This window comes from Pristiophorus japonicus, chromosome 5, assembly GCF_044704955.1.
Source record: "Pristiophorus japonicus isolate sPriJap1 chromosome 5, sPriJap1.hap1, whole genome shotgun sequence".
NCBI lineage: Eukaryota > Metazoa > Chordata > Chondrichthyes > Pristiophoridae > Pristiophorus > Pristiophorus japonicus.
The window spans coordinates 232540565-232552665 of NC_091981.1; the positions used below are offsets into that span (position 1 = coordinate 232540565).

The 12101-nt window shown below is 44.7% G+C and overlaps 1 protein-coding gene across 2 annotated transcripts in view; it reads left to right on the forward strand.

Annotated features, from left to right (window-relative positions):
- Window positions 1-12101, forward strand: part of LOC139264628 (plexin domain-containing protein 2-like) — a 559026-nt gene that overhangs the window by 401341 nt on the left and 145584 nt on the right. For both annotated transcript variants that reach the window (XM_070881383.1, XM_070881384.1), the window contains exon 8: window positions 9135-9230. In XM_070881383.1, the coding sequence (XP_070737484.1) occupies window positions 9135-9230 (96 nt within the window). The remainder of the gene's footprint in view (window positions 1-9134; window positions 9231-12101) is intronic.

Here is a 12101-nt window from a genome sequence, read left to right on the forward strand (position 1 = left end):
AGCTCTTTACAATATACATTAACGATTTAGATGAAGGAATTGAGTGTAATATCTCCAAGTTTGCGAATGACACAAAACTGGGTGGCAGTGTGAGCTTTGAGGAGGAGGCTAAGAGGCTACAAGGTGACTTGGACAGGTGAGTGGGAAAATGCATGGCAGATGCAGTATAATGTGGATAAATGCGAGGTTATCCATTTTGAGGACAAAAACACGAAGGCAGAATATTATCTGGATGGTGGAAGATTAGGAAAAGGGGAGTACAACGAGACCTGGGTGTCATGGTTCATCAGTCACTGAAAGTGCGCATGCAGGTGCAGCAGGCGGTGAAGAAGGCAAATGGTATGTTGGCCTTCATAGCTAGGGGATTTGAGCATAGGAACAGGGAGGTCATACTGCAGTTGTGAGGCCTCACCTGGAATATTGTGTACAGTTTTGGTCTCCTAATCTGAGGAAGGACGTTCTTGCTATTGAGGGAGTGCAGCGAAGGTTCACCAGACTGATTCCAGGGATGGCTGGACTGTCATATGAGGAGAGACTAGATCAACTGGGCCTTTATTCACTGGAGTTTAGAAGAATGAGAGGGGATCTCATAGAAACGTATAAGATTCTGACGGGACTGAACAGGTTAGATGCGGGAAGAATGTTCCCGATGTTGGGGAAGTCCAGAACCAGGGGACATAGTCTTAGGATAAGGGGTAGGCCATTTAGGACTGAGATGAGGAGAAACTTCTTCACTCAGAGAGTTGTTAACCTCTGGAATTCCCTGCCACAGAGAGTTGTTGATGCCAGTTCATTGGATATATTCAAGAGGGAGTTAGATATAGCCCTTACAACTAAGGGGATCAAGGGGTATGAAGAGAAAGCAGGAAAGGGGTACTGAGGGAATGATCAGCCATGATCTTATTGAATGGCGGTGCAGGCTCAAAGGGCCGAATGGCCTACTCCTGCACCTATTTTCTATGTTTCTATGTAATCCTCCGAGGTGGGGAAATGACCAACACAGAAGAAAAACACCTTTAAAGCCATTCTGATGCAAAAGGAATCCATGTATTTCCTCGAGTCAAAATAAGGGCACATGGCAGAACAAAGTCAAAGTGACTAACTGGTTACCTGCATGGACAAATCAGACTTGAGCCAAAAATAGTTTTATAAACTAGAATAAAATAACTCTGGAAAAAAGGGTTTGATATCGAGCTCAACTAAAGGCAAAGAAAGCTGCCATCAGAGAGCTCAAAAGGTCACTGGAGCAGGTACTGGATAACTACAGAAGCAATAGTAAAATCTTTTTGAGGCGTGTTAGGAGTCAGAGGATGATAAAGGATGCTTCAGGGAAAGTTCAGGTGAACTCCCAGGACATGGCAGAGGTTGGAAATGGCTACTTTACATCAACATTCACTCCAGTTGCTATTAATACAATGTCGTCATCATCATTGGCAGTCCCTCGGAATCGAGGAAGACTTGCTTCCACTCTTAACATGAGTTCTTAGGTGGCTGTACAGTCCATATGAGAACCACAGTCTCTGTCACAGGTGGGACAGATAGTCATTGGGAGAAGGGGTGGGTGGGACTGGTTTGCCGCACGCTCTTTCTGCTGCCTGCGCTTGATTTCTGTATGCTATCGGCGACGAGACTCGAGGTGCTCAGCGCCCTCCCACCAATTAGGGCGGTCTTTACAATACAATGTAAAGTTCACTGTCAATGTAAATGTCAAAGTGGGTGCAGATATAATCCTGCAAAAAATAAGGAGTCTTGAAACAGATTGCACAGCATTCACCCAAGAGTGCTCAAAGAAATGGGATCTGCGCTGAGTGAGCCCCTTGCTTACACAGAATCAGGAATTTATCCCATGGATTGGAGGGAGGGCCGTGCTGTATCAATATTCAAACAGGGCAATAAGTCAGAATCCAAGAAATTGTAGGTTCAGTGGGCCCGAAATTGAAGAACTTACCTCCCACTGCCACCAACATTCCTCTGGTCGAACCATCCAGTGCCACTTTCGACACGGCCTGGAGCGGGCTGGAGCTGGCGGGAGGGGAGAGCCACCGGGAAGCGCCCGCTGACGTCAGCGGACGGCCGATTCGCCAAACTGACCTGCCGCCCACCGAGCTGCGATATTCATTTGGGTATGAGTCGGCGGCAGAACGGGGGTGGACTGCTGGCTGGAGGCTGGTTTGTCCCCGACAGTAGGTAGGAAGATAGTGAAAAAAAGGTTATTACAGTTTTTGTAATTTTTTTCTTTACAGGGACTTATTTGGATGGGGTCCCCTGAAGGTTGTCAGATTTTTTAAAAAAAATGTTTTTATGCCTTTGCTTTTCAGCTCTTCGACCCTCCGTGGGCCCGACTCCATTCTCGGCGGCACTCGGGCGGCAAGCACCTTTGCCGCCGAGAATGGGAGCTCCTGCCGGCTGCTGCCCAGATTGGCAATGTAAGTCGCTCATTTGCTGCCCGCCGACCTTTGAGGGACCTCTCTGATGAAAATCCCACCGAAAGTACCGTCAGGTACCTCAGTGGCCATTGGCGGTCCTTTGGGCAGCACTTGGGCGGGCGGAGCCCTTCATCAATTTCGGGGCCCATTAACCTGACTTTGATTATAGACAACTTTCTAGAAGAAATCATTAGGGATATGCTGTACGGTCACTTAGACAAAGAAGAGGTTATTAGGGACTCTCAACATGACCTCTGGAAAAGAAAATCATACCTCACCAAACAGGTTGAATTTTTCAGGAGGTTACTAGGTTGATGGATGAAGGCAGCCAGTTAACATAGTGTTCTTAGATTTTCTAAAAGCTTTTGACAAGGTGTCACACCGCAAGACCATCAGCGGGCCGGGGCCATCAAAGGGAGCAGCATGCGGTGGCCCGGCCCAGAAATCGCCGCGGTCCTGCCCTGTAAGACCATCAGCAGGCCAGGGCCACTGCAGGGAGCAGCGCGTGCTGCTGGAGGAGGATGACGGCTGCGAAGCTAGGTCGTTGATTGCAGTGTGGGCAGGCACATCAAGAGGGGCGAAGGAGCGGCAAGAGATCGCAGAGGGACGTGATCGGGGCCCAGGAGAGGCGTGAGTCTGGGGCCCAGAAGAGCCGAGGGCCCAGGGGCAGCACGGGCCAGCCCACACTGCGATATGTTTGCGCACTAGGTCCGTGCAGCAGAGCTGGTCTCCAGTTAGTCTTGGGTAATCCTTGCCACTGGACTGAGACTAAGCTCTGTCAAGCCCGTGTGGTGGCTGGTGTGCAACGACCACCACACGTTAAAAAAATCCAAGCATAGGCATCTTCCACCTTCCAAGATGTAGTTTGAGATCTGGAATATTAGGTCCTTCATTGAAACACCTGTGAACTCATCCATTTTTGTCATGGAAGCAAATCATCCTCGCTTCAATGCTGACATACGAGGTTACTTTATAAGATAAGGTCCAGTGGGATTGGAGGGCAGAACTGAGTTGGATAAAGAGACAATGGGGTGTTATTAATAGTAGTGGTTCTGCTTGGAGATCAGTTACTAACTGGAGTTCCTCAGGCTTTAGTGTTAAGATCGTTTATCTTCACTATCTATATTAATGATCTGGATGAAAGGTGAATTTTCCACAGATGACAGAAAGATATGTTAAAATGTTATAACCTTGGATGGGAAAGAAAGATTGCAATCAGATCTAGATGCAATGGTGGAATAGGTCGGAGAGGACATCTTTGGGAGTTGGCGAGGAATTTCTCAGTATTCTATTCCCCGCCCCCTCCCTTTCCCCCCGAATTGGCCTGTTGTTTTTTAGCTCTATTTTTGGCATTCCCAAGAAATTACGTGGCTACTTCTAGGGGTCAGGATGCTTAGTTGCAACACAACTGTATAGGACAGGCGTGATGGTCCAGCTGGTCTTTTTCTGTATATCAGTTTTCTACAAATCAAGTTAGGTGACTAAAATGATGAATAACCAGTGGTTAGTGTATTGTATTATAAGAATATCAATGCTTTATCAAAGCGAAGACTGGATTTATATTTTTCATCGAGAGTAGAGGTCAGGAGATAAAATTGCACTGTAATATATTACCTGTTCCCAAGCCTACTGCAATTACATTCTTCAAAACAAATGGCTACTTCAAAGATATATAGACATAGGAAAATCTTACACTGCCACAGAGTAGACAGTGAAGGATAATTTATTACTAGTCGCTTTTGACAGCATAGTCAAAGAGCTCAGGTAATCTGCAGATATTGACCAGGAAACAATCACCCTAGAGAACAAAATACCCTCCATCTAATTAATAACATTTCCTCAAATGTCATTTAGATTCTACAATTTTTAATTGAAAACTAAATTAGATGCAAGCAAAGTGGAAAATATACTTGAGATTTTTAAGAATGAATATATAGAAAATAGGCACAAAAGGACTAGTGTTGAGGGCCTTCTACATTGATATATCAGAATTTTCAGCAATTAAAATTCTTCAGATTGAATAAGCTGTGTTCACTGTGATGCCTGAGAAAAAATGTATTTAGACATTCTTTATTAGAAAGTTAGCCAGCTTCATATGAGAAGAGAAAATCAGTTAATCATACAGCATTATAAAATCCAAACCATGTAGTGAAGAATTGATTCCAATGAATTTGATGAATAAACAATTAAAATATAAAATCTTACATCTTCTTTAGCTCAGTTCTCTTGTTGCATTTAAAAAATATTTTCTCAGCTCTTGCCAAATATAGTTATAATACATTTATGATATCATTTAAATTCAACTTGAAGCATGAGCGAATGTGCTCAGTTAATTCAAGGGAAACAAAAGAAAGAAAGCCTTTAATAAAAAGAGATGCGATAACTTACCGAATATAAATTCTGGTTTTCTAAACTTCCTATCCATAATATCATCAGCAACCAATTCTGTCTGTACCTCTACCTCTTTAGGCTGTCTTTACTATTCCATATTTCTTTATCAATGAACTTTGCTTTCCATTGTGGGTCTATGTAAAGAAAATAATGGTGCTTTTACACTACAAGAGTGTAGCTGGCTGCAGAATTCTGAGTCTCTGCCAGCTGCACTCGAGTTTAAACATGCAGGTTCCAGGAACCGACGGCTTCGTAGACAAATTAAAATGTGGGTCCATGATTTTTCCAGCAGGACAAGGGTGTTGCTTTCAGTTATGTAAATGTGGGGACTGGGTCCTTGTGGTTTCCAGTCTCTAAGTTTCTGTATAAAAGAGGAGCCCAGTGTACCTACATGACCTGAATGTAAAATAGAAGAGTGATTCACAGACCTTGATGCTTCAAAACTGATTGCAGCGATAGCACAAATATAAAAGTAGCTTTAGGAATTATGGTTTTAAAAAAAAGAGACAGCAAAACAAAAATAAAATTGTAAATATGCACCAAAATAAATAAAGCAATCAATTAAAAAGGAACAGGAAGAGAAAACATGGATAATAAAATTAATGTAGATTAGTTTTTCAATAAGTCACAATAAATATTCCAAATATCAAAACAAAATACAAGCAAAGGTAGCAAGAAATTGAAAAAGGACATATATAGAAAGCAAAATAGCAGCAGATGCAGTTTGACATAGCATGTGAAGTGGTGCTCTTTAGACATAAGGGCTGGTGTGAATTGGATGCAGGGAGCAATCTCTGCCAATGGGTAGGCCCGAGGCCCACCGCCTCATTTATTTGTGACTGGCAAGCTGCTGGTCCTCTTTAGGCAGCTTGATTTTAGAGAGACTTTACATCACAAATGTTTTATCAAAAAATATATAGGCCCAGAATTTCCGGGGCCGATGACCATCATATGCAAAAACCCAGAACTTGTGATCTATCAAGTTTCAGCTTGATATATCATCCAAATCCTCGGGGAATGGACATTCACTGGCAGAGAGTTGGGCTCTTTCCCCAATTACTGCCCAGCAAATGCCTGTGAAACTCTTAAGCCTGGTAAAAGCAGGTGTAGGGCCTTCTTTTACCACCATAAGAGTTTAAATAAATATATATTGTAAATTATTTAAACATAAAAAAACTTTAAAATTAGTTATAGGTTATGTTTAGCCCCATAAAATATTTAAATTTATTTTTCAAAAATGTAAATTTTTGTTTTAAATGTTTAATTTAATTATTATTTTAATTAATTTTGAACATGTAATGATTTATTTTTATTCAAGTTCTGTGAAATGTTAGTTTTTTAGGTGATCCCTATTAAGCTTTTGGGGATTACTTGTGTAAATGGTATCCCGATAAGCATAATGGGGATCCCCCTTTCTAATTGGTTGGGCCAGCCCACTTGATCCCAGAGATGCTTGCGAACCGCATGCACCCCTGGGATACGTGGGCCTTTACGCATGCGTACATGTAGAGACCCAGGAGTGCGAGTCTACGAACCTCCAGGATCATCAGGTAGGTGTGTACTTTTCTTGCAGTTCAGAGGCATTCGCCCGCGGTAAGCCTCTGACCGCAAATTCAGGCCCATCGAGAATTAGACACTGGTCCCAGTGTAATAATATGCCGTAAGAATCAAATAACACTTCAGTCAGACTTCATCAAACAAAAGTGATGAAGTTGGGTCCTCGAGCTGTAAATGTACCACCGAGCCAGCTGAATGTTCTATTTTTGCTCATTATTGTTTTTTTGAGCTGTGGAAATACTAGGGTAGATTTTTGTCTTCACCGCCACAGAGCCTGACCTGTTGTGAGGGGTAGCACGCCAAGGATGAACAGTAAAATATGCAGATAGATAAATACCTTTGGGAATCAGGGAATATTTATGGAAAAACTTCCTTCAGGAGATTAAATGGGTAGCTAATGTCCATAAACAAGGAAGGTTGTACAAGGTCTGTGCAAAGATTTCTGCTAAGCACACATTGGAAAATGTTGCTTGCTTCATAGGCATATTTGTCAGCTTTCAACTGGCATTTTGAATTAATTTGCATGGAATATTTTGTACCGGTTGCAAAAAAACTGTCTAAAACCAATTGGCAGAGAGAATATGTCAGTGTTTATACTCCACACAAGCTTGTGGTCACTCTAATTATCTCTTCCCACCCTGCCCCCATTCCTTCTGTTCCTTTCTCCCTCATGTATGCATCAGGCATCCCCTTACATGAAAAAGTCAACCATGTAATGTGGGATTGGTGCAACTTGTAGGTCAGACTGGGTAGGGATAGCAGAGTCCCTTCACGAAATGACATTAGCGAACTAAGTGGAATTTTACCAAAAAATAGCAGCTTTTGTGGACCCGCCCTCCTGTATGGCTCAGAGACATGGACCACATACAGTAGACACCTCAAATCGCTGGAGAAATACCACCAACAATGCCCCCGCAAGATTCTGCAAATCCCCTGGGAGGACAGACGCACTAATGTCAGTGTTCTCAATCAGGCCAACATCCCCAGCATCGAAGCACTGACCACACTCGACCAGCTCCATTGGGCAGGCCACATTGTTCGCATGCCTGACACAGGACTCCCAAAGCAAGCACTCTACTCAGAACTCCTACACGGCAAGCGAGCCCCAGGTGGGCAGAGGAAACATTTCAAGGATACCCTCAAAGCCTCCTTGATAAAATGCAACATCACCACTGACACTTGAGAGTCCCTGGCCAAAGACCGTCCTAAGTAGAGGAAGAGCATCCGGGAGGGCACTGAGCACCTCGGGTCTCGTCGCTGAGAGCATGCAGAAAACAAGCACAGGCAGCGGAAGGAGCGTGCGGCAAACCAGACTCCCCACCCACCCTTTCCTTCACCGACTGTCTGTCCCACCTGCAACAGAGATTGTAATTCCCGAATTGGACTGTTCAGCTACCTGAGAACTCACTTTTGGAGTGGAAGCAAGTCTTCCTCAATTTCGAGGGACTGCCTATGATTGGTGATGATGATTTTACTGCCTTAGCTCATAAATTACCAGCTTCATTGAATTTAGTTTCAAAATTAGACATGGTAGGATTTCAGGTGGATGTAAAACATTATATGGCACTAATGGAAAATGAGCTGGGGAATTCTCCCGGTGTCTTGGCCATCCTTCAACCAGCATCACCGAACATGGCTGCTGGCTGGCCTTCCTGGTTTTATTGGGAGGAAAATTGCGGACGAACGCCTCCGACCCGAAAAAAATATACAAAAATACCTGGTGGTCCCGGAGGAACATAGGATTCCGGTTGGAGGACTTCATTCACTGTGCAGCGTACGGGAAGACGTCCTGCAGATACGTATGCGTTTCCTGGAATCTCATCGGCCTGGACCACCAATCACTATCTAGTATTCTCATTGATAATGATGGGAGCTCTGTTTTTACGAGTTCCCGTTACTATCAATGAGAATACTCTCCTAAAACAAGAAACCCAACACAATAAAAAAAACACCACACATATTTAAAATTAATTGAGATTGAATGTAATTAAATGTTTTAGAAAAAAATATTTGGGGGATTTTTTTTTAATGTGTTTTAATAGGGCTAAAACTAAACTTACCTTAACGGATAGGGTTTTTAATATAAAAATGAGAGATTAAATTAATATTTCTATGTTTTAAATCTGTTGAGCTGGTAAAAGTAGGCTATACGCCTGCTTTTACCAGGCGTAAGAGTTTGAAGGTTATTCGCTGGGCAAGAGTTGGGAAAATAGCCCAATCTCTGCCCCGTGGATGTCCTTCCTGCGGGGACAGGTCGGAAAAGCCGGTTCTCAGTGTATGCGCATTACCGAGAACCAGCTTTTGCGAGGCCTCACCGGGTACGTGCCGCTATTTTCGGCCCATTGTTTCTTTTGTGTCTGATGTGAATATTTAACCTTTTGCTTTCAACGTGCTGAAAAAGGATCCTTTGAGCAAGTTTTCATCCACTAAATGAAAGCTTTATTTTGTAAATTGTTTGCTTACCCAGTGAGACGGAGCGAGCCAGGTAAATAAAGAAAACCAGTATTTTGCAGCGTATTTTAGTTATACAGGAGTAATGATCTATTCTTAACTTCTGTGTAGTTTTCTTTCTGTAATATTAGTGTCTGTTTACGGATCATAGTGGGCCCTCTGAAACCTTTTTAAAAAAAAACAGCTGGCCTGAAAAGCCTGTCATATTCCTGAACGACCAGCAGCAAATATAAAGATCATTGTTAAGAACAAACTTGAAACACACCAATGCAAAACTGTCAGTTTTCAATAGAATGTTCTTTATTGCAGATGTTCGCAGAAGAACAATTTATGAGTACCACCGAGTTGAACTGCAGATGTCGAAAGTCACTAACATCTCTGCTGTTGAAATGATCCCTCTCGCCAGTAAGTATTAATGTATCCATTGTATTTTAATGTAAATTTAATTAGCTGTGCTGTAGAAGTTTGCATATTTCAAGCATCATGTAGGGGGAAAAAAGCGCAAAAGTGGATGTCACTAGTTATCATTTATTTGTCCTTCGGACTTGCACTGCGCTGGCAAAGCTGCATGTATTGTCCATCCATAATGGCCCTGAGACGATGGTGATTGGCCTTCCCCTTGACCCACTGTTGTTCTTGTGTTGAAAGTATTTGCATGGTGGCGTTAGGTAGGGAATTCTAGATTTTTGACCTAGCGATGATGACGGAAAAGTATTATATGTCCATGTCAATATGGTGTGTGTGACTTGGAGGGAAACTTGAAAATGATGGTGCTGCCATGATTTTGTTGATCTTGTCCCCCTTGGTGGGAGAGCTCTTGGGCCTGGGAGGTGTTGTTGACATATGCTTGGTGAATTGCTGCAGATCATCCTAGAAATATCACATACTGTAACACCGTGCACAAATGGTCATTGTCCAGCACTTGTGTGGAACGAACATTACTTGCCACTTGTCAGCCCAAGTCTGAATGTTATTCAGGTCTTACTGCAAGCCGCTTCATTATCCAGAATTGTGACTCGCGCTAAATACAACAATGACAACTTGTATTTATATAGTGTCTTCAACATAGTAAAACGTCCCAAGGCGCTTCACAGGAGTGTTATAAGACAAAGGTTTGACACCAAGCCACATAAGAAGAAATTACGGCAGATAACCAAAAGCATGGTCAAAGAGGTAGGTTTTAAGGAGCATCTTTAAGGAGGTAGAGAGGTGGAGAGGTTTAGGGTGGGGGTTCCATAGCTTAGGGTCCAGGCAACTAAAGGCACGGCGACCGATGGTTGAGCGATTATAATCAGGGATGCTCAAGAGGGCAGAATTTGAGGAGCGCAGATCTCTCGGTGGGGCGACGGGTGGGGTTGTGAGGCTGAAGGAGATTACAGAGATAGGGAGGGGTAAGGCCATCAAGGGATTGGTAAACAAGGATGAGAATTTTGAAATCGAGGCGTTACTTAGCGGGAGCAAGCACAGAGCTAATGGGTGAATGGGACTTGGTGCGAATTAGGACACGGGCTGCCGAGCTTTGGATAACCTCTGAGCCGAAATTGCCCACTGCTCGAAATGGGGCGTACCTACCGATTTAGATTTGTTCCGGCCGCCCCCAATGCATGAGACGGCCAAACCAGAGAAATTCAGCACGTTGTGCTTTTTTTAGGAGCGGCCTCATCATGGGGATGGTAGTGGGGGTGGGGCGGAGTGACCGACGTTGCAAGGCAACAGCGCCACACTGATGACATCATTGCGCTGGCACGTCACAATGTCCCTCCCCTTCAGTTAAAGGGGAGGGCCGCTGCTAACTCTGCAGCCACTTTCGTGGGCAACACTGGCCGACCACGGAGGGTTCCGGCCAGTGGCCTGGCACCCAAGAGTTAGCCGACAAAACAAAATGACATAACGTCGCCGGCAGCGACACCTCCCCTTTAAGGACAGTCGCGCTGCCAAGCCACAGAGAGTGTACCGACAGCAAAATCTGTCGGGGGCACCGATTGGCACCGGCGCCGCTCCCGCGGGGCAATTCCGGGAAAGGGGCAATTTCCCAAGTGGCAATTTTGAGAAGGGGTGGCCGCTGGTCGGTAAGGAGTCGGCGCGTGCACGACGTGGCAGGAAAATGGGCGGAGCAGTCCCGTACATTGCTCCAAAACCTGAGGAAGGGGAATTTTCAAAACGGTGGCCCTTCCGCGGAGCCTCGGCAGCCATTCCGCACCGACCCGTGGCCACTCTCCTGGGTCTGTACCTCAGCAGTCTTGAGAACAGAATGCAGGAGGGAAGTGATGCTCTGGAAACCCCAGTCAATCCTAAGCCCCAGGCCCAAAATAGCAGCCTTCTAAACTTCATTGGCAGCCATGTGAGCTGCCTTCCAAAGCTGTCAGAAGTACTGGCAGAGGCATCATCATGGTGGGTACCACTGTCGTATTCATGGAGCTGACCAATCGCTCTGTGTTGGATAAAATGGTCTCCATCGTCTGCTCTGAGCTGTTGGGCAGAAAATAGTGGCCTCTCCAGGTGCGTATGAAGTGCGCACACCCCCGACGACGCCTCGCAAAAGCCGGTACTCGTCGCGCAATGCGAATGGGCCGAGAACCAGCTTTTCCAATCTGTCAAAATTCCTTTAGATAGATCCTACGTATCCCCGGGAGAAGGACATCCGCAGGGCAGAGTTTGGGCAGCGAATGTCCTTCAAACTCTTATGCCTGGTAAAAGCAGGCGCATAGCTTGCTTTTTATAGAATCATAGCAATTTACAGCACGGAAGGAGGCCATTTTGGCCCATCTTGTCCGCGCCGGCCGACCAGGAGCTATCCAGCCTAATCCCACTTTCCAGCTCTTGGTCCGTAGCCTTGTAGGTTACGGTACTTTAAGTGCACATCCAAGTATTTTTAAATGTGGTGAGGCTTTCTGCCTCTACCACCCTCTCAGGCAGTGAGTTCCAGACCCTCAACACCCCCTGGATGAAGACATTTCCCCTCATATCTCCTCTAAACCTGCCCCCAATTTCTTTAAATTTATGCCCCCTGGTTGTTGACCCCTCTGCCAAGGGAAACAGGTCCTTCCTATCCACTCTATCCAGGCCCCTCATAATTTTATACACCTCAATCAGGTCTCCCCTGAGCATCCTCTGTTCCAAAGAAAACAGACCCAGCATCTCCAATCTTTCCTCATAGCCAAAATTCTCCAGTCCTGGCAACATTCTTGTCAATCCACCTCTGCACTCTTTCCAGTGAAATCCCATCTATCCTGTACTGTGGTGATCAGTATAAGAGTTTTAAAATGTAGAAAAATT